The sequence below is a fragment of the Takifugu flavidus genome, chromosome 7 (genome assembly GCF_003711565.1).
Source record: "Takifugu flavidus isolate HTHZ2018 chromosome 7, ASM371156v2, whole genome shotgun sequence".
Taxonomy (NCBI): Eukaryota; Metazoa; Chordata; class Actinopteri; order Tetraodontiformes; family Tetraodontidae; genus Takifugu; species Takifugu flavidus.
In genome coordinates, this window is record NC_079526.1 from 9,019,035 (window position 1) to 9,044,439 (window position 25,405).

Here is a 25,405-nt window from a genome sequence, read left to right on the forward strand (position 1 = left end):
GCAAAGTGGTTGCTGCGCTGTGTGTGTGTCAGTGCGCGTGTGCGTGCGTGTGCGTGTGTGAGTACAGATGGAACATCAGTTTGAAAGGAATATTAGAGCATGTGTAGGAGGCTGTAAATGGAAAACTGTTTGTGACTGTAGTTGCATAACAGTAGTGCATTTGAATGAAAACCTGTGTGTGTGTGTGTGTGCGCGTGTGTGCGTGTGTGTGTGTGTGTGTGGTGTGGATGAGGGGGCAGGTGGCCTTTGCCAATCAATAAGGCTGATAATGAGATCTGAGGGGTATCATTACGGCGCTCCCTCAGGCGGGGGACGGCCCCTCTTCAGTAAAGAGCATTGTTGCCTCGTTCCTCTGAGCAAACAAGCGCCTCATTAACCTTCTGAGCTGCCACATGTCTGGACCGACGCCACTTGGTTCTCCCCGAATATCCCGTGTGATTAAACGCGCAGGTCAGATTGTTTTTCTTTCTGTCTCTTTGCACAAATGTCGCTGGTTTCTGCGCTCACGAGCGGTTTGGAACCTTTTGTTGGACGTTGATGCAAGTGTGACGTTCACCTCCAGGCCGGGTCTCCCCCGGGCCTGTAATCCCTCCCGTGTTGGACAAGAACCCAGAGGAACATCTGAAGAGAACGGGGTGTCTGAAAGTCAGCCGCACCCCTGGGACAGGGGAGGGTGATGGTAGGCAGTGACCTTCAGAGCTCGCTCTCCAGGGGTGAGAGGGATAGAGAGAGAATGGGGGGACAGGAGAGAGCTAAGCACCCCCAGCTGCTCTCAGCGAGCTTCTGGAGGAGAACGTGCATGAAAATACATGTTTCAGCAGCAGAAACGGAGCGCTGGCTCGGCACTTTCTCCACACTGCACACAAGCTCCAACCAGTTTACACTCGCTGAGCTTATTTGGTCCAGCAAACGCAGAAGTGTGTGTGTGTGTGTGTGTGTGTTGTGTGTGTGTGTGTGTGTGTGTGTGTGTGTGTGTGTCCTCTGCTGACGGCCCGGGTCATGTCTCTCTAGCGGGTTCTGCTGTGGTGGAGCCACATTCATCATTTCATTCAACAAGTTCACCTGGATGGTCCCGGGATCACACACATCTGTTAACACGCTCATACACACACACCTTCACCCTTCAGTCCCCGTCCCCAGCTCCTACTCAGATCCAAACTTCACGGATCATTTAATATTCTATTCTTGTGTAATTGCTCCGTTCTGGAAGCTCCAGGGTCTAATCAGAGCTTGTGGCCCAGTATGAACCAACCTTGTTGCTAAAAATAACCACGAAAACGACACATAAACGCACCGCAGCATCAATGGGATCCAGGTTTGGCTTTTGTCCAAGGAGTCCAGAAGGTCCACAAACCTGCAGCCAGAACCAGAATCCATTGCAATTTCCAAAATCATCTGTTGTATCAAAAGGGCGTTAAACGGCACCACTAGGTGGCGCTGGGGGGGGACCTGTGAGCAGATTGATGGATAAAAATAGATGGAAATTCCATTTTAAGCGATCGATACCTCAGTGTAATGGCAGGGAGGAAAAGGGATTTGGAACAGATATTACCTTGACCTCTGACCTCTTTTGCGGGTCATTTCCTCCAGGCAGACGTGGGCGAGCTTTAAGTTGATGGTCTTATTTATTCATAAAAGCTTTAATTATGCAGCAGTAGTAAACAGGAGCGAGAACACTGCGAGGGAGGGGAGATTTATGCCGAGACTTGACGTCGCTTCGAGAGAGAGGCGTGAAACCCCTCGTCCCGACCTCGCAGCGGGAGCCGGCGGCCCTCGCCACTGCTGGATGCCAAAAATCATCTCATGGGGGTCGTTTTCCTCCCCAGAGCATGAGAGGGACGATGGGGGGGTGGGGGATTCAATTAAAACGCGAGGAGGCTCAGAGTCTGATGGAGCTAGCGGAGCCGTTCGGAACCCGCTCCACACGATTAGCATCTGAAGCTACGTTCGGGGCGACCGGCCCGTTCTGTAAATTAATGACATATATAATGAATCTGTTAATGACAAATGAGGGATAATCCGTGGCAGGACGGCAGCCAGCCATGCCGGATCTAATGCATCATTCTTAAAGGTATCATTTGCATTTCTGGCTAAATGTCACACACACACACACACACACACACACACACACACACACACGCGCGCGCAGACACTCACACAACCTGACATCAGTGTATTTAATCAGGTTACAGTCAGAGTCAATGTGGCTTGTTTAACACTTAACTCCTCCACTTGGACGTCAGGGTGGATAAATCAATCCCACCCCGACCTGTGATGACAGTGACGGGCTGAGGATCAAGCCCATCATACCTGTCGCCCTTCATCCTACTGACGGTAAATCTGTCACCGGGGGTAACCCCCCCCCCCCCCCCCCCCCACCTCGCTGAGTGGCTTCGTTTGGCCCAGCTCGCCGCTGAGGCGTAGGACTGGACATCCAAGAATATTCGCTCCACTCATCACATTAATACCAACATCAGCAAAAAAAAAAAAGCAATTACTGGTCTGGAGTCAGTGACGACAGCTAACTAATGAAAATGGAATTTTCCAAGAATATGTTTCCACGGAGGACGTGAGCAGGAATGACCACGCAAACTCTCGTTAGCATATATGCTAATTGCACAGCTGACAAATGTGCTTCTGGCTGTTACATACCATTAGGATGAAAAATCCTGCTTGGAAAACTAACTTTTTCATTCATCAGAGACGTTAAACTTCGTGAACGATCCATCGGCTCGGTCCGGCTGATGGGGAAAACCTGAATGTTCCCTTCAGGGAAGGGCTCCACGTACGCAGCAGTGTGTGTTGGGGAACCATTCTACCAAACACCATCCTCAGACCTGACGCACCCTCATTAAATATTCAAATCAGCCCCTGCTCTCTTTTTATAATTTGGTCTGAGGATTAATTTCCTCTTTTTACATATTTTATCAAAAGTTCTCCTCCTCACTTCCTCACCTCTCCCCCCCTCCACTTCCCTTCCACCTTTGCTATTGTCTTCCGGCCGCTATAAATCATGTGATCTGACTTTAATATGCGTTACAGAGGAATAAGACTCATCCATCATGCGACGGTGAGGCCTAAGAGCTGCGAGCTGCTCTACAGTCAACATTTCTGCAGCGACGCTGGGCCTCTGTGAGGGTAGATGGATGGGTGGATATGAACGAATGATGCATGAGCGCAGGTGTTGGTGAAGACGACAGTGAAGAAGATGAATTCAAGCGGATACGATCGCAATTGTTCCATTATCAGCTGATTTCTAGCAATGAATAGCAAATCTGGTCAATGAGCGATGCGCCAGGAAGTGATGCTAGCTTAGAATAAGGTGTCTGCTGACAGCTCCTCCCAGGTTGATGGATGTTTTTTAATGTTTTTATGTCAGTAAATATTAAATAAACAAACACTGGCTTCATCCTGTCTCCATTGTTGGCGGAAGGCTGCTATTAAAATGTAGCTCTGTGTTATTAAATTTGGCTGTATAGCAGCTGTTTAAGAAGGTTTAAGGTTGTGTTTTTTATGGTGGAAATTGTCAATTGTCAATTGTCAATTTAACAATAACAGTCCTTTGATCTTTCTTCAATTAAAAGAATCAAAGTAACAAAGAGTTTTCCAACCCGTGGACCTGTGAAGCTAATTTCCTAGCATGTCAAACCCACGTCCAACTTTATGGGCTAATTTCATTTTGCGGCAGCAGTAATTAGTTACTTTAGACTTTTCCCAGTAATGTTTTGACCCTTGGTTTGATTCTCAGACTGAGGTTTAGAGTTTGCAGCCTCTGTGAGCCCCAGCGGGCCCCCTCCTCGCACAGTCAGCGGACCTCGCAGAGTCCTTCCCTCCAGCAAAATGAGAGTGCAGAGGATCACTGGGACATGTGAGTCTGCAGGGACAAAATATGAACTCATATTTTCAAACACCACTCATGCGTCGCTGTAAAATGACTGCAATTATTCTTTGAAGCACGATTAGGCAGCGGAGGAACCTCTGGAGAGCAGTAGTGGATTAACTGTGTCAACCGGAGTCATTTGACAGGGGATTACAAGGAAACAGTGCGATCGGCGGCACAGAAAAAACCGTTTCGGCATGACGAAGCTGACTGGTTCCACTGAGAGTGAAGCGGCGAACATTCGTTCGGACGGTATCGCTTTTCTCGTCTTCGCCGCTTCTGCCTGCGGTAATAAATCTCTGCCTCTGGCTCTGACCCTGACCTTGATAATTATTGATGAGACGACTGAAGTCTTCATTCACGGCCTCGTCTGCTGTCACCGTAATGGAAAGAAAAGAGCAAACCAGCCTCACGCGCGCGTGCGCACCCACGAACAGGCGCGCTAGCACGCGCAGACGCCGCTGCCGTAAACAGCCTCGCCTCCTGGCGTCCTGGCCTGACCTCTGACCTCAGTCATACAGACGCATGCGCGCTAACTTCCTCTTTCCAGCCTGTCGACAGTCCGATCGCGTTAACATCGTCATGGCGGTTATTGATAGGCCGTGAGGGGCTAGCGGGGTCAGCGGATGCGTCAGCGGCGCGGCACCTGCAGCCCGCTGACGCTGGCCTCAGCGGCGTTCTGATTTAGACCTAGCGATTAGCTGTCAGTGGAGGTGAGACGCTCTGTCTGGCCGCGGGGCCGAGAGAGGCAGGAAGCGTGAGAGAAACATGTAGCATGAGTCATGTTTGGCAGAAGTTATTCTCGCTATCGGGTGCCGCTAGCGTGTCTCCCGCCTCTGCTTGTTGATCTGTCCGCGGCCGCCGCCGTCTTTTACGCGACGCCGCTGATGTAAAAGCCATTCTCCGCCATCTGCGATGCGTGGGCCGGCGGTTAATGGCCCTGCTTGACGCTCCTCCAGACAAATCACCCATCTGTGTGCATCTGCGTAGGGGAGCGGCCTTTATTTATAGCCGCGCTTCCCTCTTCCCATCGACTGAAGCTCTCCGCGCGAGGGCTAATGCGAGCGCGGGGGTCGGACGGCATACCCGAGCCCTGAACCAGGCCAGATGATGGGGGGACGGAGGCAGCGGCTGATCAATAGAAACAGCATTTGCTCCCGTTGTTTTCTCTCCTCTCAGCAGAACGGACGATCTGGTGAAGAATCGGATCCCTGGAATTAGGGCGGGGTTGCTGATGGTGTTCGGCGGGGATTAGATTTAGAAACAGAAAGGTGAGGGGGGGCGTAATGCGATTGAAAGAGTTGGAAAGTGGCTAAAGCCTGAGAACTCGGGCAGCCAATGACCAGACAAAGAAACATCACGCGGAGCAAAAATGAGCATGAGCGAGGCTACGTTCAAGATTCGCAGAACTCTGGCGCCTGAAGGCAGCATCAGCTCTTTTTCAAACACTTGCAAAACAAACCGAGAGGTTATTAAATCAAACTGGCGTGGATCCGGCGGAAGAGCGTAGGCGAGCGTCGGGAGGGTTCATCAGCTGCACCGCTACGGCCGCCCCACCACCCCCACCACCCCCACCACCCCCACCGCCCCCACCGCCCTCACCACCCGCACCGCCCCCACCACCCCCACCACCCCCACCACCTGTAATCTCAGGCCCGAGGCGTCCTCCCCGGCTCGGCGTGGTCGGGTGAGACGGGGGGAGCGGTTAGAGCCAAACGGCCAGGGATGCGCCTGACCTTCCGTAGAGCCGCCACTCTCCTCGCTGCTCATTTACAATGCTAATCTGATCCTGTGTCAGTCCTCTGACTCTGCCTCCTGTTTTTCTCTCCCCTCCCTTATTTTTATTAAAGTGATTTCGCGTGTCGGCGGCTCCGCTCCCTGTTTGATCTGCGCTATCTTAAGAAAATGCGATAAGGTTTATTGGCTACTGACTTTCATAGGAAGGCACAAAGCTCCTCAATATTGGATCTTGAATGCTGTAGGAGTTGCAATAAGGGGCGGCTATATGAGAAGATGAGCAGGATAGCCTTTAGAGGAAGACTCTTATTTTAATGCAATGCCCTCGAGCGGAGACGCTGTTATTGAGCCGTCCTCGGAGCTAAACCTGCGGGTTTAAGTGAAAACAGCCCCGATGGCTTCGACGTGTGGAAGGCCGGAGGAGCGCTACGGCCTCACAGGATGGAGGTTTGAACCCCCTGGGGGCCAGAGGCTGTTTGCATGTTCTCCCCATGTCTGTGTGGCTCCTCTCCAGCTTCCTCCCACAGTCGTGGGGTTTAGATGTACTGGCTAATTTGAACTGCCTGTAGTGGATGTGAATGGGTGTTCCAGCTCCTCCATGAGCCCATATGAGAAAAGCAGTTGGAAAATGGATGCATGGATGGATGGATGGGGGGGGGGGGGGTCTTTGGGAGCTGAAAAGGGTCCTTTGGAATTCATCCTGCTGCTTCCTCCTCCCTGACTGACAGGTGATCCCGTTTCATTTGGATCATCGGTCCAAAATGGCGCCCTCCACCTCAGACGGACACTTCTGCTGTGGTTTGAGGACCAGAAGAGAGAAGAATAAACACTTAAAGTGAGTTTGTAATCCGATTACAATCACACGAGGGGGTAATCTGATGATCTGAATGGAAGATAAAGGTAGGTAAACATCATATTTCTGCGCCAGATGTTGGCATAGAAACTCTCTTCTGAATCCTTCTTGGTCTTTAGCAGGGAGATGTTCACACACACACACACACACACACACACACACACACACATGAACACACACACACACGTACTGAGTGTCCTGCCTAATCCCTCTTTCCTGGAACCGTCTCTGTTCTCTTCGGTCTTGGTGAATAGAACTGTTCTCGGTCCGGTTTACAACAGAATGTCAGGACACTTGCTGGGTAACAACATGCACATCTGAGCGCAGACTTCCTCGACCTTGGTCTCCAAACGCAGTAGCAGCTCCACTTCAGGAGTAAGAACAATGTCATGTCGCATTAGGCCCGTCTGAGGACCTGTGAGGCATGAACTGGCTGTTCCTCTGCAGCTCGGGGGACTCAGCTGACTGTTGCCGTCAGCCTTCGTGATGCCTTCAGGATCTCACATCAAGGGAACGACACGTTCGTCTACAACGGCAGCTTTGGTAAAACAGATTATTAGTGTAAAAAAAGGTCTAAAATCGTCCCTCAGGACCCTGGACACCTCAGGGCTCAAGGACGCCACGGTTAATGGAGCATCAGACCTGACAGAGAAGAGAGGAAATGATCCAGGTGTGAGAAAAAGAAAAAAACAAGGAACACCGAGGAGCCCGAAACATGATATGAGCAGGAAATGAAGGTCTGCTCCGGAGGTGCCACAGCAGCTTCTGACCGTATCGCCATCACGGCTTATAAAAACGCCCGACTCGGAGTTTCCGCTCAACTCCTTCCTTTGATTGCACCTTGTTTTATTCTGTGGGATTCTCGCCGCTCAGTCCGTCAGAGCTGCGACAGCTGCCAACCTGGATCCTGGGCCACAGCGCCGCGTCAGCGCTCACCCGTCAAGAGAGGAAATTCATCTGACACTTCCGCCCCACTTCCCTGGGACCTGACCCAGTGCCACTGCACGCGCGCATGTGTGTGTGTGTGTGTAAGAGTTCCCTCCAGCTGCACATATATACAGTATTTTCTCTCCCCTCTTCATTTAATGACCTTCAGAATTCCTTCCACCCACCCATGTGCATCTTCTTTGGCTACATATTGAGGACCTATATTATGTCCTCACAAAGTTAGGAAGCAGTGTGTGAACTATGGTGACTGTTGAAGTCAAACAGAGGTGTTTGAAAATATATAATCAACTTATTAAACGTTCTTAGCACTACTTTTTTCCTCCGTGGGTGGAGGAAGGTTGCTCTGTGTCTCTACGGGATCCCAGGATGGACAAATAGATGTTGAAATTAACTTTCTTGCTGACTAAATGTTCTCTGCATCCCTGTTTGCAGCAAACACACAGAAATGAGCCTCAACGGTTGATTTGACGTAAATCATTATTTGGAGGAGGTTCTACTCTACTGCGGGGGGGGGGGGGGGGGTTAACCGTGCGTCGTGACGCCGATGTTTCAGGCGTCGTTATCTGCACCTCAGAAGGGAAAAACCATATCCTTCACCATGAGGGTCCCCTGCGGGGGGGGGGGGGGGCTGCACGAGCGTCCACGGCAGCAGCATCAGCACATCTGGGCGACAGAGAGCATCCATCATCAGGGGGAGCGCGGCGACAGTGCGGCGTGCAGTAACGCCCGCACCCGCCCGCCTCAAACCCCCACCCGCTGGAGCGACCCCTGCTGAGGCCGCTGCTCTCCTCCCCGGCGGCCTCGCCGAGCTGCCACGGATGACAGAGAGAGGCAGCGGCGCCAACGGAGACGCTCGGGCATCACGGCTGGCGTGAAAGCGAACGCCCTCACGCCACGCTGTAATCGCTGCCTTTTAATTGAGGTGGTGACATCGTACGCGAGGGGAGGGTCCGCAGATGGGCAGATAATGATGCCAACAGCTCAGCGTGACGCAGACAGAAACAAAGGACACTTTCTCTTATCTAAACTTCTGACAGCAAGAACTCAAATGTGACCCTAAAAAAGAAAATCAGTGTTACCATTTAAATGAGACCCAGGAAAGACATTTGATAGAAATGTAATTTCAAAAGTTCCTGTGTGAAATACAGGGCTCATGTTTGTAATAAATACAGCTTAACAATCAGGTGGGATGATTATTATACAAACTGGAAATCTAGAGTAGCCATAAAACCAACCTCCAGTGACGAGGACGAGATTGATGAGGCAGAGGAAGAGGGCAGAGAAGATGTTTCTACCCTCCGCCTGCAATCTGATCTCTGGATTTCTACGTTTTCCTTTATTACATTTGATGCGTAAATGAATTACCGTTTAAATGTCAATTCTCAAGATTCAGTAAAGGATGAAGGGCGATGGATGGAGGATGGTGGTTGCATGACGCCCCCTAGTGTCAACCAGAGGAGTGTTCGGAAGAGGACGGACGGCCGGTGACGGAAGCCAGCAGCAGTGTCGGTGCAGGTAAAAACAGGCAATAAAGCTCTGAGTGCGCTTCCGGTACGACTGCTCAGTATTTCTGTCATGTGCTGCTCTCATTCCCCCCTCATTCCCTCCTCTCGTAGGCGTCTTCCTCCCCCGTTGAAGCCTCAGGGCCTGATTGCGTACAGAGTGTTCTCTCCCTAGCAGGGAGGTTTTTTTGTGCATATGGAGTCTTAGAGGATCTGCTCAGTGCTAGAGGCAGAGATGTCAAGTAGCCTCCAGGCAGCGTACGGGTTGAGCTCCTCCTGGTCTCGACACAGAGCCCACACATACATCATCCTGAGCACTTTATCCTGCAGAGAGATGAGAGTGAGCAAGAGAGCAGCATTACAGACAGGACAAGACAGAAAGACAGACAGGACAAGACAGAAAGACAGACAGGACAAGACAGAAAGACAGACAGGACAAGATGGCCTTCTTATTTAGAGCCCAGTCACAGGAGAAAATAACCCCTTAATGTTAGCTTGGCTCATTAACTGAAAGCTGCTTTGTCTCCCTCTTGTGGCAGACACAGCAACGTGGTGCGGCTGACGTTCTGGACTTCCTGTCCAGACTCTGGATTAACAAAATCGATCTCTTTACTTAAATCACCGCAAAAAGCATCTGCAGACATTAAAGAAAAATTCAAGCCATCATCAATTTCTGACTGGGTTTTACGGCTGCAGCAGACTAAACCTCCAGGTGACGTCGGTTCTGTCTGTTACGTGACAAGATAAAAATACAGCAGCTCTGTCATCTGAGGCCCAGACATAAGTGATGAATCAAAGAGAACAGCGTGTCCACCATTAATCCTTTCGCAGAAGCCTTTTAATCTGAACACTGGGCAGATGCCAAATGTTTGGTACCGAGAGGATAAATGGACTTTTTATTCAACTAATGCTTTGTGGAGGAACCCTGGCTGGACTAAATCGGAGATTTAAAAGAGCCTGCTTTAAAATATGACTGACAGCAGACAGAGGAGATTTGCTAAGATGTTCATATGTAACAGCAAACGGCAGACGTGCTTTCGTCCAGCCACGCCACGCTGCAGCAGGCCAAAAAAGTAACCAAGACTTCCCAGAAGAGAGCAGCAGGTGACCCGCACGGTTTTGTGAAGCTACGTGGAGTTACTGTGCACAAACCAACATTCTTCAGGCCCTTCATACCCATAATACTCTGCACATTGTGTGTACGCTGAATCAAGAACTTACAGGGTCTCCCTCCACCACCTCGCCTTTGGGGTTCCGGATCACCATGACCAATTGAGCCTGGAAGGTGATGATCAGCACTGGACCCTGGTCCATCATCTTTCCCATCGCCAGCTGCGACACAGACAAGCGTTAAGACCAACGGGCTCCTAATATTCTTCTCCTCAGGCAAAAACAAAGACACATACATCGATATTGTCGATGTCCAGGATCTTGGAGTGGAATTTAAGCCCCATGGCCTTGGCTTGTTGAATTGGGTGTGCAAGTTGACTGTATGTCTACAGAAAAAACACAGACATCAATATGGTCCTGTTAGCTTCTCTCTGTAGTTGGCTGTTGGATTTTAGCATTTAAAGCTAAAAGTGCTCCAGAATCAGACGGAGAGGCTGCCGTACCGCTTCATAACACCAGTCCTTCAACACATCCAGCTCCCCCTGGATCATCGCCTACACAGAGACAACGCAAACACCAGCTTTGAAAACACAGCAGCTCAGATCATAGCAGTGGTCACACAAGGCTTGGAACGTCTACAAATATTACAACTATTCATTTTTGCAGTTTTTAAAAAACCTGCAACAGAAATAACTTCAGAGCTCACAGCCCAAACCCACCTCAAGTATGTTGGGGATAATATCTCTTTCACAGAGCTTAAGGAAAGAATCTTTGTCGAAGGAAGGGTCCACCTTTAAAATCTCTGTCAGAACCTCAGACATCTCTGTCTTAGAGAAGAGCCCACCTAAAGACCAGAGCACACAGCCACAGGAAAATCAGGGGACAGCACAACGATGAGATTAAATTGGACCCGGGTAGCAAAACAAACTGAAACAATGCTCAGAGGCAGCAGTTTTGTTCAAATACTGTGTACATTTTAATGCTGACTCAACTGTGCAAATCCGCCCTCTGGCTTACAGGGACACAATGACATTGCATCTTCTCTGGTACATCAGCAGCTCTCACCTATGAGGTCCGTCATCTTGTCTGTGACAGCGCGCGATGCTCTGATGAGGGTGTTATCGCTCTCGTCATACTTCATCTTCATCTCAAAGAACCCTGCGAAACAAAAACGGGGGCTATCTTTGGCCGTGGCTCGGACACTGTAGAACTACGTTGCACAGCGCGAGAGGCTCGCAGACCCACATTTATCAGATCTGTGTGGCTTCCAATCAATTTAGCAGGTATCAGTTCAGTGATGACAAGGGTCACATTTGTTACAGTTAACTGATGAGAGCCTAAAAGGGCAGAGAAAGAGAGACAATCCTCACTGTTGAAGACTACGTTGTTATCTTTAAAGTCCTTCCACTGCTGGTACCATTTGGAGTCTTTGTGTAGCACCACACCCATAGCTTCCCTACAAAACACAAAATAAAGCTTCAGACACTCACAAAGACATTTATACAATTAATGGAAATACTTATTTGGAAAAAGAATAGTGAAAATAGTCTGTTTGTGAACCTAAGAGGACATCTCTCCTCTTTATCGTGTTGTAAATGACAGGAGAAACACGTACTCGTTGGCTTCAAAGACCTTCTCATCTGCTCCTTTAGAGGAGAACTCGCTCCTCTTTCTGAGCCTGGCAGGAGGCCTGTATGGACCAGTGTGTCCCAGGTCCCCGATCTCCTTCTTCACACTCTCCACACCCTGAACACAAGAGGAAAACTTATATAACTACATTAAGATTAAGATGTACTTTATTCCACACTTGTCCTTCCCACTATAAAAATCCTACTTAAAAACAATGAAAACTTAAGATAAAATAAGAAAAAGGAGTTCTGCTCTGGACAAAGATAAACAGCTCCATACCTGTGATATTGCCTTGAAGGCACCAGTCTTTCCGAACATCTCTCCACCCTTAGAGACAGTCTCTGCTGAGGTTTTTGCAGTTTTGGCTGCTTCCTCCATTCCCTCCTTGATTTTCTTTCCAATATCTGTACGGCTGACCTCCTCTAGTCCCTGTCCACGCGAAGGCGGATGCACATAAAAGTGGCTTTTTACACTGAATTCATCCATACATGTATCGAATAAGAATAAGAAAACTTATCTGACTGTAATACTATTTTACCTCTTTCACAGTCTCAGAGATTGTTCCCAGTTTCTTCTTAAAAATCTCTGAGGTTTTTACTGTTTCAGACTCTATAGTTTTCTGAAAAAAAGATTGTACAGGTAATGTTTAGTTGTTGATACTGTAAAATCTGTAGGTGTAGCATATTTGCCAATTACTAACATATTTTTTTCTGGCTTGTTGTAATGCTTCCGACTCTTCCAGTTTTTTGGCCTCTTCCCGGAACTTCCTAAGGTTTTCCTTCATCTCCTTGTTCTTGGTCAGCTCCTGCTTCAGGTTGTCCAGAAACTCGCCCAGAAAGCCCTTTCGTCCACCACCTCGCTCCCCAGACAGATGTCTCACCATTGACAGGGGAGACTGGGGCCTCTGGTTGGTGTGAATAAGGCATAGCAGACGGCAATTCTGGTTATACTTTACAGAATGAAGGACGTACGATCTATAGCTTAAGACTTTGATAAACATTATATAGGATGCAAATTGACACACAGTTGGTTTGTGGTGCTGACATGGTTCTACTTTTATCTAGCAGGAGGTAAACCTCAGAGGAAGTTAATGGCAGTGACTTAGATCATGCGCTCATACCTGCAAAGTACACGTGAGGAACCCACGTAACCTGTAGGCATGACTTCTGTTGTGGAGTAGAAGGTAGGAAGAAGGAAACGCCACAATCCCTCTTCTCACACATGTCTGGAATTGGACATCTTTTAGAAAACTGCGACAACAGGAGGCAATTAGCCTGCTCCAAACTTTGTTAGTTATGGGGAGACAAATCACGTCAGTGATGGTAAAATGCACGAAGCGGATACTATTTATTGCAGCGCGCTGCAAACAATGAACGAATCCGACATTTGCCCAATATTGATTCACGAGAAAGTTACTCGTTGCGGAGTTCACAGACCCACTATGCAAGGCTAACATGCCCCAGCTAACGCTACAAAAGCTACGTCGTCAAAGCAAAACCCTCCATGTTTGGAATAGACACGAAAGCTCGTTTAACGCATTACAGTTAGGGTCAACTTCGGGACTCCTTGTAGTTTAATGTCAAATGGGTAACATCTGAAGTTCTCACCTGATAACACTGACACAAGGAGGCCGCCATCTTGGACGCAGGCGACTGATGACCTTCTTCCGGGGTTGACCTCCTATAGCCACGCGCTGGAAGCCGCGAGAGCCCAAAATGACTCATTGTTCCAGACGTGCGAACACCAGCAATTATATATATGCATATATTTTAAAACTACAACCCGGGGGTTATAAAAATGTCATTAGCGATTAATGTGGTTATTTCAACAACTTTATTGATGAAGTCTGTAAATTCTCAGTCATCCAGGTCATTGTATCCAAGGTAGTTTTCTGTGTCAACTGGACTGGGTTTCTTCTCTTGAAGAAAGAAAATTATTGATGAAAGAAAAAAGTCAATGAAAACCAAAACAGCTCAAATTGGGGTTTATTTATCAAAACATCTTATAGAACAAAGGCAATGCCGAGTAAAGCATAACAACCAAAAAGTCTCAAAGTAAAATTTAGGCTAAAACAAATAAAAACAGCTGCACTGCTTAAATTTCTAACTAAAAAAAAGACTATTACAAATACCTAACAAATTTAGTGAATGTTTATGGAAAATTCAGATGATACAGAGAGAGACTGGACATCAGACTAAACAAAAGGCTCAGGTTTATGCATTCCTGTCAATCCTGACATCGATCTCTCTTCCATTCAGCCTGTAGCCGTTCATGGTCTGGCAGACACGCTCGGCAGTTTCGGGACTGTCGAAGCGAACCACGCCACAGCCCTTGGACTTGCCGTTCTCCATCTTGATGTCGGCATACTGAACCATGCCTGAAAGGCAGAAGCAGCAACTTTAGCACGAACTGGCAGGATTTATTGGCAGCCATGAAGTGTTGCACCCACCGTATGCATTGAAGGTGTCCTTCAGGTTTTTCCAGGTAAAATCAAATGGAAGCTGAAAATAAGAAATAAAGAAATCACTTAATATCAACAAGGCGCTGGTACAATTATGCAAACACTCCCGAGATGCCCTTACATTTCTGACAAAAATCTGGCATCCCTTTCGTACATTTCCGGGGCCTCCGGTCCCCCTGAAGGTGTTCCCACCAAACCCACGATCCAGGTCAGACGTGCGGTCAAACTGACCGACGCCCCCTGACCCCATGCGATCCATGCCAGTGCCCATGCGGTCGAGGCCACCGGATGGGAAGCGGTCCAGTCCACCAGTCGAGCCGATGCGGTCGAAGCTGTTGGACATCCTGTCAATCCCGGTGCTTCCCATTCGATCCATACTCATTTGGGACCCGAAATCCAGGTTAGAACCCATGCGATCCATACCAGATGGCCCTAAACGGTCAAACCCAGAAGGACCGAGGCGGTCCATATTGGAGCCCATGCGCTCCATGCCAGGTCCGAGCCGATCCATGTTGGACCCCAGCCGGTCCATGCCTGAACCCATTCGGTCAAACCCAGAACCCAGCCTGTCTAGGTCAGACACCCGGTCCATCCTATCCATACCCATCCGGTCCATCCCTGACATGCGCTCCATGTTGCCACCCAGGCGGTCCATTCCGGAGTTCATGCGGTCCATTCCCATGGAGTTACCTATCCAAACAAAACAAAAACACATTAGTTAGCTTGATGGGCGACCCAATCCCATCACACTGAGCAGTACCATCAGAATCCTGAATATACTAACCCATTCCTCTTTCAAAGGAGTCCCCAAAATTATTGCGAGACATTCCCATTTCATTCCGCCCAAACTCCCTGTCAAAAGCACCACCAATCCCGCGATCCATCTCTAACAATGCAAGAGATGAAACCATTAGAATCACCCAGCTAAACGTCCAAGTGTTCCCACCTGCTGATGACCAACGCGTCAGGGAACTCACCGTTCATCCTGCCCACTCCAGAAGAACCAAAACGATCCATGTTGTTATTCATTCCACCAAAGTTATCCATTCCTACAGCAGAGACGTTATCAATCTCCAGAACCAGTCCGGTGTCATATGCAACATTCAAACCAAACAATCTGTTGTACATACCACCTCCTCCTCCACCTCCTCCCATTCGCCCTCCCATGTTGCCGAAGCCCATTCCATCCATTCCTACGAGGAAACGCGGTGGAAATTAGACACAACCGGCAGTACATGTTTATTTAACCCTTAAGAAACCAGTGAGCTTACCTCCTGGGCCCATGTTGCCCATTCCTCCACCTCCTCTGTTGAGCTGGGAAGCATCAATGGGCTGGCCACCGGGCCCCAAGCCCAGGCCAATACCACTGAGACCACCTGGACACAGAACCCAGAATTACCAATGGGCTCTTTGACAAACCCAGTAAAAAGGATTGGACCGCCCAGGGTTTTCTTACGTGGAAGTGCAGGTGCTCTCTCAGGAGGTCCAAAATCTTTGGGCATGGACTTCTCATCCTGAAACAAAGCCAAAAAGTTAAAATTCTGCCTTTAATGAATAAAACTCTAATTTAAAATTGGCTTTTATGTACGTACCAGTTTGACATGCATGACTCTGTTGAACAGCAGCTGCCCATTGAACATAGCTGTAACGTGATTAAGGAAAGCACAGCCACATTTCTAAAAACACGAAGGCACACCTGCTTTACACAGAAAGGATACAGACAGCCTGAACCGCTTCCAGGGGGGAGTCAAACGTGACCGTGCCCATTCCTCGGCTTTTCCCATCCTTGTCCTCCAGAATGTCAGTCCTCACCACCAGGCCAGCCATGATAAACACCTCTTTCAGCTTCTTCCAGCCCACTTTATAGTCCAGCTGTTGTCAAACATTTGAAGGAATGGTTTTCATTCAAAGTGACAATTCCCTGCACCACACTCTACCTCTAAACAAGAGTAGTTCAGAAATTAAGACTTTTTAACTGGTATTAAAAGCATTTTCTCCCTGTAGGGGAGACATAAGCTTCTATTAACAATAGCTATATTGTGGGAAAACTCTAGAAGCCTCACATTGGCCACAAAGACAGTGTTTCCAATCCTGCCAGCCTGGAGCCCGTGGATGACTTCGGTCGGGATGTTGGGGTTGTTCAAAAGGCTCGGGGGGATATTGACCATGCTCCCAGAAGGTCCAGGACCCATTCGATCCATCCCCATACCGCCCATTCCACCATGACCCCCCTGGGGGCCAACACCTTGAGACTTGTTGATCTCTCTCTGGGCAATCACACCATCAGGGTCCTGATGTAAAGAGAAAAATAGCTTCACGTCCACCACTTAAGCGGCTTGGTAATTCTCTTCCACGTGTCCTACCTCTTTGACTTTCAGCGGCCGCCCATTGAAGTTGTGTTTGTTGACCTTCTCCACTGCTTTCTTCATCAGCTCCTCCGTGCGAAATTCAACAATACTGATAAGACATCCACACATGTTGTTAGAGGAGGAACAAACTTTAAACTGTAATATTAATAAAAAAATATTTTACAATCACTTACGCACAACCCTTGATTGATTGAAGACATCATGACAGGCCAAACCAGGAGAAATAAATAATGTCAGTCAGTAGAAGCAACAACTTTAATGTTGCCTTAATAGATCAAACAGAAAAGGCATGCACAGGAATATCACCCACGTCTACCGCCTCGGCCACAAAAGGCCTGAAAAATAACATTCACATGTTAACTCCAATCCTTTTCCACGTCTACTGGACATTAGACTATTTTCCAACATCCAACGGGCAGAAAATCCACAGAGGGATTCTCCCCCACAAAGACACTGGAGATAACGGTTCCAATGGTAGTTATATGCTAAACAATTCTACACTAGTTTCTACATTTATCAGCCTCCCAACAACCTCCTACAGCCTAAACCGCTGTTTCATAAAGAACACACCGAGCAACCAGAGGAACATTATCAACTACAGCGACCCCCATGATTGTTTACACAGAAAATTGGATTCCTGTTACAGGAACACTCCGGATGACCTCGAGTCAGATGACACCACATACCAACTCCGACAAGTCACCGTATCACACACACGGCATCTGCTTTGACTCTGAACAATTCCCAACAATGAAAATGATTTATGAAACGAAAGCTGACAAACACTGGTTTGTCTAGGATTATTTTTATTTGTATGTATTTGCACTTACCCTTGATTTTCCTTCAGCGTCCATTAAGTGTTCCACGTACGTTACCTCACCCACTACAAATCAGATTCCAGAGATGACACACACCAAGGGGGAGAGAAGCCGAGAGAACAATTTTGGTTTAGAGCAGAAAGACAAACAGGGCGACCGATGACAGTGAGCTCAGACTGCCAGTCCACAGCCTTCCTAAAGCACCTCAGCAGCACCACAAAAAAACGGTACAGGTCTACAAAAGGCAAGCGTTAATCTTTAAAATAAATAAAATGCCACCTCTTGGACTGTCCTTGCCACATTTCTCGTGCTGACACACCAAAAGCCAGTGACGGAGGACAACTTACTGAAATGGCCATCGGACCTCCTTTTTTGGATAATATGAACGCGAACAACATATTCAACCTTGAGAGTGACCAAATAATTTCAAACAGGCAGAACCTGTTGACTGTTTCGGTCCATTTCACTGCCAGCTATCACCAGAGGAAACCCCGGGGCATATTGCAATATAATACGTTCACCCAGTCGACCATAAGTGGCCACCTACAGCCAACGTGAGCAGGAGGGCAAATTCTACAGGGATAGAAACTGCAAACAGGATCTGGTATTGAGTGGGCTAGTCCCCGAAGTGCAATTTTGATTCATCGTCGACCACAGCAGATGACATGTCTCTTCGACGAGTAGACATCAGTCACCAAACCTCCAGAAACAAGGACAGTGCCTAAGAAGATGCTTCGTTTTGTAGACCTGTACCCCAAACTTCTCCAATGCACAGCTGTGTTTGGCAGAACATGGAGATCTGCTGAGAAAACACTGCTTGTCAAGGTCATACCTAAAAGAGAAAATGCAGTTTAACTCCAGGCAATGACAGAAAACAGACACCAGGAACTCCTTTGAAAAAAGGATGGACCCTTTTACACATGCTTTAGCGTCGAGTAATGCCAATGTAATGCATTTTTGAAGGTACAGCCACCATTTTCCAGAATTCCACAGCTATGGATACATCACGTAAATACATATTCAGTGTTTCAGAGATGTTTACGCAAAAAAACCCCACTTAAATTCAAAGTGCCCGGACTAAAGAGTGACCGGTTCAACCTTATATTTTCAAGGATAAATTCTGAGACAACATTAATGCGGAAAATGTTGCAACTGGAAGCAATTAATGCTCGATGACCATATGCTTTTCATTATTGCAATCGACCCCAGCCCATTGGACTTACATGGGCGGTATCTGCTTTACGTGCATGCTGCATCCAATGCACATGCACACACAACTGAGAGACTCACATGACCCCAGAAGTATGTCGAGTAACTCTGAACACCTTCAATCCTCGCATTTATCCCCAAAAGCTGTTGAAAACTACAGCCCTCAAACAAAGTGACCACTGGTGATGACGTGGAAGCGCGTCATTCTGAACCATACCTTTTTCTTTCATGAGGTCTTTCAGGGCTTGCCATTTCACGTCGTAGGGAATGTTGCTGACAAAAACGCGGTATCTTTTGTGCACGTTTCCATAGGGCTCGTACCGCGCGCCTCCACCTCTCTTCTGAGGCCTCTCTTTCCTGTTTGGGTTCGGCTCATGCTTGAGTTTCCCGTTCACCTCTCTGCAGATCGGATAAGACAGAAAGCAGCAGTAAGCACACGATAATGTCTTACGATTGTTACAAATCAATTAGGTTTGACAAGTGGGCGATTTAGTACGACTGCAAAGTGTGATTAGCAGCTTGGATCTTAGGCTCTTCACGGGATTTGGGCCTACTCCGGGTTTCTTTTCCCCCACCTCTCAATGCTCTTATAATGAGTTCTGTGTTCACAGTGCACGTAAATCAACAGGGAGCATGCATACGGTTTCTTTAACGAACGAAATAGCAATGAGAAAAGGTTACATACGAAAAGGTTGACCATTTAACGTAGCGGGCCCAACTGGCCACCGTGAATAGCATAATTATTCGTTGGTATCCGCGCTCCAATCCAAATTATAACGCGTATAAACTAATTAAAATCAGTCATCGATTGAATCAAAAATCCGTGCCTTGTAGAGTTTTGCAGCCTGGTCAACAGCAACAAAGGGACCTGGTTGAATGGACTTACCCCTGCTGAGGCGGCGCCGCCGGCGGCTGCTGCTGCTGCTGTTGCGGCGGTTGCTGTTGTTGTTGCGGTGTCGGCTGACCCACCTTTTCGATAGTATTTTCGGTCTGTTCGGTGGACATCTTGTGCAATTCGGGGTCACGCTGAAATAGACCGTTTAGGACTGACGATCTCGGTTGAAAACAAGAAAGGCTACCTAAATGAGTCTGCAAAATTTGCCCACACCACGACTGCGACACCAGCCAGGGAAAATGGCGGTTAGTAGCGGAGGTCAGAACAAAGGATTCTGGGATTTTTTTTGAAAAATCGAGCCAGCCAGCGAACTATATCCGGTGTTAAAAAATAAAAACATTTGTGGAATAGGATTAATGCAAAACAAAAAAAGAAATAATCACATTATAATTTGGCGATTTATACCGTATTTCCTTTATGTTGTGATTATGCCCGTATGTGTGGGTTATGTAATAAATTGTGTAATAATGTTTGAATTGAAGCAGTGAATTTACTAACTGTCAAATTCCATAGTTTTAATTCGCTACTTTATATAATAATTGATTATTATTAGCATAGTTGTGTCGTAATTTAAACGTATTTATAGATAGAAAAATTGAGAAATGCAGTTCCCCGCCCTGCCCCACGGCGGCGATAGCCAATTATTTAGCACGGGTTAGGCGCGGGTCATGGTGGCTAGTTGCACATGCTAGCTACTCATGTAGCTGTAACAATAGGTTGTCAACATTAGTGTTTGTTTTACCTGTATTTAATGTGTACGTGTCCTTTAAATATTAATATATTATAACAATTGCAAGCCATTGTATCTTTTTGGTTTCCACACCTTTAACGTAAGTTTTTGATTACATCTGAAATGATAACGTTAGCGTAGGCTTGTGGCTAGTAAATACATTTGATGGGTATTATGAATGTATGATACAGTATGTTTAAACCATTTCTGTTTGATAGGTTGAGAGCCAGTAACAGATAAACTACGTGGCCATGACTACGGGTGCCGATGTCAGGGATATTTTGGAGTTGACTGGGGGAGAAAATGACGGTCCCATCACCAAAAAAGATCTCATCAATTCAGACAAGGTGAGAGACAAGATTCCTGCAATAACGTTTGATTCTGTTTTTCAGAATTCTAATTTTCTATCATGTGCTGTTGAACCAATATTTAATTTATGATTACAATTCTTACAATTCATTTAAAATCATATCCACATCAAAGCTAGTGTCTTGGTGTCCTATATGTTGCTTCTGCTTGTTTTAGAAAAAATCCAAGAAGACAACGGAAACATTGACCTTCAAGAGACCTGAGGGGATGCACAGAGAGGTCTATGCATTGCTCTACTCGGATAAAAAGTACGTAACTCCTTTAAACCCAATACAAAACCTCAGTGCTCTTTAGCATTCGCTAGCTGTATGGGATAGTGCCACATTTCCTTGGTAAAGCTTGATGACTTTTTGAATATTTGCTTTTTGTAGAGATGCGCCCCCATTGTTGCCAAGTGATACGACTCAGGGCTATAGAACAGTTAAAGCCAAGTTGGGCTGTAAAAAGGTTCGTCCCTGGAAGTGGATGCCCTTTACAAATCCAGCCCGCAGAGATGGAGCTATATTCCACCACTGGAGACGCGTAGCAGAAGAAGGAAAAGACTACCCTTTTGCCCGCTTTAACAAGGTAGACACTTTTTCTAATCACATATCATTTAGACCGTACGAACATTTGGTGCTTTTACTTTGGCTCAGCATCTTTATTTTCTTTATTTGCAGTTTGATTTCTGTTTGCTTAATCTCTATTTCTATTCTTGTCTGCCTTTACAGACAGTACAAGTGCCAGTATATTCTGAACAGGAGTATCAAATGCATCTCCATGACGATGGCTGGACTAAAGCTGAGACTGACCACCTGTTTGACCTGTGCAAGCGTTTCGATCTGCGTTTTGTAGTTGTTCATGATCGTTATGACCACCAACAATATCGGGTAATTGCTCCATCTTTGGTCTGCTACACTTGTGCTGATTTCATTCTTCAACACTTAAAGTATTTTAAATGTCATTCCATGAAATTCCTGTTGTTTTACTCAGAAACGATCTGTCGAGGACCTAAAAGAACGGTATTATAGTATTTGTGGTAAGCTGACCAAGGTGCGGGCGCCCTCGGGAACAGATCCCAAGATTTACATCTTTGATGCTGGCCATGAGAGGCGCCGCAAAGAACAATTAGAGAAGCTCTTCAATCGAACGCCTGAGCAGGTTTGACTTTTATTCTCAACTTTTGTATCAGCCTGTCATTACTGTCAAATATTTACCTTTGTGGTCGCAGTTGGGAATGTTTTACGAATAAATAAGAAAAGAATTTAAACATCGCACTTTCACTTTTGTCCTGCAGGTGGCAGAAGAGGAATATCTTATCCAGGAGCTAAGGAAGATTGAGAATAGGAAGAAAGAACGCGAAAAGAAGGCCCAGGATTTACAGAAACTCATCAAAGCAGCCGACACAACCACCGAATTAAGACGAGCTGAAAAGAGGGTTTCCAAGAAAAAGCTTCCTCAAAAAAGAGAGACAGAAAAGCCGGTATGTTCTGCACGTGTAAAGGGAGCAAAGTAACATTTTTATTCACGTGAAAACCTTTCTACACGGCAGGTTTATCCATTTTTCAGAATGCTTGTGTATTTATTTACTTTTTATCATCAATTATTCTTTTTCTTAGGCTGTTCCAGAGACGGCAGGTATCAAGTTCCCCGACTTCAAATCAGCGGGCGTCACTTTGCGCAGTCAGAGGGTTAGTACAGTTTAGTACAGTCAGATCTTCCTAAAACAGCTGCCTAAACATCAAGTCTGAAAAGAAACCAAACTGCACAAATTACTCCAGATTTAGGACATTTTTGCCATTATTTGTGATCCACCGTGATCAGCAGCAGAATTTTATTGAGGCTTGACGCTGCATTTGATGTATGAGAGAAGCTAAAATGCCTGACTGTGGTCGAGCTACCTCTCATTACCTGTGAGATGATTAATTCGTGTTAGTGACTTGCTAATATCTGTAAGAGCTAGCGTGGGGACTCTTATTTATCTTTAAGACTGATGAGGAGCTGCTTCTCTCTATGGAAAATGCATTAGCATGGTCAAAGGAGTGGAGTTAGCCCCCCAGGAAATCAGTCAGATAGACCTCAGTGGATAAAGACATTTTGATCTGGCCTGCCCAAGTGTATTTCTTACAAATTAAAAGCACCAAGGTGGAGCTGTTATCCTAATGTTCCCATCTCCTTAACTCACACTGTGATGAGCATCGGGGTTTATCTCTTTTCTCTTCATGTTTGTGATTCAGATGAAACTGCCGAGCTCCGTAGGCCAGAAGAAGATAAAGGCCATCGAGCAGATTCTGATGGAGCAAGGAGTGGGTAAGTGATCAGAAGTCTCCCAAGATTTAAACACTTTTGCATCTTAAACTCACAAATCATGGAAATATAACGGCACTAGAGATCACAGTGAGCTTAGCTTCTGTTCTAAGGTTAATCTGGCTGCATTTCTCACCAAACAGAAGTGAAACAGTTCTTTCTGTGTTTCTGTCCGTCCATCCAGACCTCAACCCCATGCCCACAGAAGAGATCGTTCAAATGTTCAACGAGCTGCGCAGCGACTTGGTGCTCCTGTACGAGCTCAAGCAGGCCCACAGCAACTGTGAATACGAACAGCAGATGCTGCGGCATCGCTACGAGGCCCTGCTGAAGGCCAGTGGAGGGGGAGGAGGAGTTCTGGGGTCGGGCCTAGCCACCACAATAGGCGAACTCGGCGCTGCTAATAGCGGCGGAGCGTCTTTGCCAGGGGGTGAAGCTCAGGCCTGGCCCAGTGCAGATGATATCAAAGTGGAAGCCAAGGAGCAGATCATCGACGTCGTGGGAGCACCCCTCACTCCTAACTCGGTATGTTTGCAGCGTTGGCTTCGGTGGCGGTTGTTCCCCACCTAACTAAAAGCCTGACCTGACTCTAATGTCATTGCAGCGGAAACGAAGAGAGTCCGCATCAAGCTCATCTTCAGTGAAAAAGGTGAAGAAGCCGTGAGGGACAGGTGGAGTCTGTTCCCAGCCCAGGTGCCCGCAGGTTTGAGGCCAAAGAGGACCCAAAAGAGCAGGACAGCTGAATGCTCCACCAACAACGGCTGGTTTTTTTTCCCCACCAATGAGTATCCAACCCCACCTCATCTCCTTTTAGCATCTTTTGTGACAAAGGCAACGACTGAGTGACATTTCATTCCATTACCGCTGGACTCTCCGCCTCCACCAGCGCTGGACTCAGATGAGGCCAGATCAACTGTAAATTGCCAGGCTGAGCTAATCAGGACACAGGGAAGAAGGTGGAAGTGAGCGGGTAATTGAAATGAATTGGAACGCGAGAACAGACTCAGACTGGACAACCCCCCCCTGAGCTTGTTCCAGGGGATTTTGTAGACCAATAATGCCGTAGTGTTTACTGGAAATGTGTTTTTGTACGTCTGCCTTTAGCGCTGGCTGCAGCCTCCCGTCACCACTCGGGGGTCTCGTGCCTCTTTCTTCTGCCTGTTCTTCATGTTCCACTTGTGGGGGAAATTTCTGGGGGTTTTTTGTACTCGGGCGACCCTGAAGATGATTATGTCAATATAATAAAGCTGATTGTCTTGGTTTTTGCTATCCATATTCATCCCTTCACATTTCCAGGATCCATCGCTCTCTCTGATGGGATCTTAACCTGCCGATGGTTAGCCTTGAATATACGTTTACTGAGGAAATTGTAAGATCGTGACACTCTTGCCTCACCTGTCATCTAAGTTAAGTGACAACTAATGACTTCATTAATATGATAATTAAGCAATGATCATTCTCGGGTTGGCACAGCCACTGAAACTTCATTAGGATGCCTCCTCTACATTATTGCTAATTACATGTCCATTATGCCGTTTAGCCCGTGTTAATTTCTATGCAAATGTTGAACCTCTTTGGCCAAATGAGGACCTACTGTGTATTTTTATCTGTATGCTGCATTTCATAGGTGGGAAATTGTCCCCTGCCGATGCGCTGAAGACTTCAGGGCCCATCTTTGACAAACCAGAGCTCCATCATGGCGCCGTTCATAACATCCTCATTTAACGGCTCTAATCATGGATGTTAGGAAAGTGGAGTGAAGGCTTTGATTGAAAGCCGCACACAGAGGAGGCGAGTAAACACGGGTAAAATATATGCTCACTGTCTATATTTCATGTTGAAAATTGGCTCATAAATCCAGCGGCTTGATCTATGGAGCCCGTCGTGGCTTGAAAAAACCTCCGTAAATGTGTAATTTCTCCCTTGACAGAACACAGCCGAGAGGCTATCTTTCTTTTCCCTCCCTCTCCCCTTCCCTTCCTCTCCCTCTCTCCCAACCAGCCTGGTGTTGGATTAATGCTCCCCCCCCCCCACCTTCTTGATATCTTCATTTCATCACCGTTCATCCATTCATCAACACGGGGGGGTGGTGGGGGAGGTCTTCCTCGCCTCCCCACCCTCAGTTTTTGGACTTGTCTGAAGTTATACGGGAGAAAAGCGGAGGTTGCTAATAAATACCAGACCAAAATTGAAAAGCGGTGGGCAGGGATGCATCACCAGTCGTGTGTGAATGATGAAGACCCCTCCACACACACACACACACGCACATGCGCGCAGCTTCGAAGCAACAGTGTATGTTTGGGGCGCTGATGTGAAAAGCATGAGGCAGAACAGCCGAGCGGGATGTCTCATAAAGCGGCCATGATGGCTTTGAGATGGGATCTCTTTATCAAGGCTGGTCCCAGGCTTTAATCAGGGCCCTAAGAGGTGTGCTGGCTGTTTATCATAATTGAACTGTATCCAGGCTAATCGACGGCATACGTCACTGTCGAGGGGGTCGCTGGGGCGAGCCGGCGGCGCCGTTGATCGAACACGCGGTTAAGAGGAAGGATGTGTACCGAGAGACGAGGCGGGAAGAGGCAGGTAATAGCAGATGTGATAGAAGCCTG

General features: G+C 47.2%; 3 protein-coding genes across 4 annotated transcripts; 1 reads left to right on the forward strand and 2 right to left on the reverse strand.

Moving 5' to 3' along the window:
• Positions 1-8,519: 8,519 nt before the first annotated feature.
• timm44 (translocase of inner mitochondrial membrane 44 homolog (yeast)) lies at positions 8,520-13,354 on the reverse strand. The gene is made up of 13 exons (XM_057037916.1): positions 13,267-13,354; positions 12,780-12,884; positions 12,360-12,563; positions 12,198-12,278; positions 11,939-12,088; positions 11,646-11,776; positions 11,401-11,486; positions 11,096-11,188; positions 10,750-10,874; positions 10,534-10,584; positions 10,327-10,416; positions 10,142-10,252; positions 8,520-9,244 (listed from the first exon to the last, which is right to left on the reverse strand). The coding sequence occupies exons 1-13, from the start codon at positions 13,294-13,296 to the stop codon at positions 9,125-9,127; spliced, it is 1,377 nt and encodes a 458-aa protein (XP_056893896.1). The 5' UTR covers positions 13,297-13,354; the 3' UTR covers positions 8,520-9,124.
• A 273-nt stretch (positions 13,355-13,627) lies between these two features.
• hnrnpm (heterogeneous nuclear ribonucleoprotein M) lies at positions 13,628-19,700 on the reverse strand. Its single transcript, XM_057037917.1, has 16 exons — positions 19,403-19,700; positions 18,734-18,915; positions 17,320-17,372; positions 16,663-16,670; positions 16,484-16,577; positions 16,184-16,411; positions 15,839-15,992; positions 15,713-15,762; positions 15,577-15,634; positions 15,392-15,496; positions 15,251-15,313; positions 15,098-15,169; positions 14,905-15,006; positions 14,242-14,810; positions 14,109-14,160; positions 13,628-14,036 (listed from the first exon to the last, which is right to left on the reverse strand). The coding sequence occupies exons 1-16, from the start codon at positions 19,519-19,521 to the stop codon at positions 13,873-13,875; spliced, it is 2,073 nt and encodes a 690-aa protein (XP_056893897.1). The 5' UTR covers positions 19,522-19,700; the 3' UTR covers positions 13,628-13,872.
• dmap1 (DNA methyltransferase 1 associated protein 1) lies at positions 18,808-24,057 on the forward strand. 2 transcript variants are annotated; one of them, XM_057037914.1, is made up of 11 exons: positions 18,808-18,944; positions 20,360-20,488; positions 20,667-20,758; positions 20,882-21,077; positions 21,221-21,379; positions 21,483-21,650; positions 21,787-21,972; positions 22,109-22,180; positions 22,727-22,799; positions 22,981-23,321; positions 23,401-24,057. In XM_057037914.1, the coding sequence occupies exons 2-11, from the start codon at positions 20,393-20,395 to the stop codon at positions 23,458-23,460; spliced, it is 1,443 nt and encodes a 480-aa protein (XP_056893894.1). In that variant the 5' UTR covers positions 18,808-18,944; positions 20,360-20,392; the 3' UTR covers positions 23,461-24,057. The 2 variants fall into 2 exon arrangements, with proteins under 2 accessions (XP_056893894.1, XP_056893893.1); XM_057037913.1 differs by lacking the exon at positions 18,808-18,944 and adding an exon at positions 20,045-20,241.
• The last annotated feature ends 1,348 nt before the right edge of the window (positions 24,058-25,405 follow it).

Bases quoted from the DNA above. Each gene is read 5' to 3' on its own strand.
- dmap1 (XM_057037914.1), top strand. From the start codon at position 20,393: ATGACTACGGGTGCCGATGTCAGGGATATTTTGGAGTTGACTGGGGGA. The intron at 21,078-21,220 runs GTAGACACTTTT...CTGCCTTTACAG, and splicing joins CTTTTGCCCGCTTTAACAAG to ACAGTACAAGTGCCAGTATA. The intron at 23,322-23,400 runs GTATGTTTGCAG...ATGTCATTGCAG, and splicing joins CACCCCTCACTCCTAACTCG to CGGAAACGAAGAGAGTCCGC.
- hnrnpm (XM_057037917.1), bottom strand. From the start codon at position 19,521: ATGTCCACCGAACAGACCGAAAATACTATCGAAAAGGTGGGTCAGCCG. The intron at 16,412-16,483 runs GTAGGACACGTG...TCTTTACATCAG, and splicing joins GGCCGCTGAAAGTCAAAGAG to GACCCTGATGGTGTGATTGC. The intron at 14,811-14,904 runs GTTAGTATATTC...TTGTTTGGATAG, and splicing joins CTCCTTTGAAAGAGGAATGG to GTAACTCCATGGGAATGGAC.
- timm44 (XM_057037916.1), bottom strand. From the start codon at position 13,296: ATGGCGGCCTCCTTGTGTCAGTGTTATCAG. The intron at 12,279-12,359 runs GTTAGTAATTGG...TCTTTTTTTCAG, and splicing joins AACAAGCCAGAAAAAAATAT to AAAACTATAGAGTCTGAAAC. The intron at 10,417-10,533 runs GTACGGCAGCCT...TTTTTTCTGTAG, and splicing joins AGGACTGGTGTTATGAAGCG to ACATACAGTCAACTTGCACA.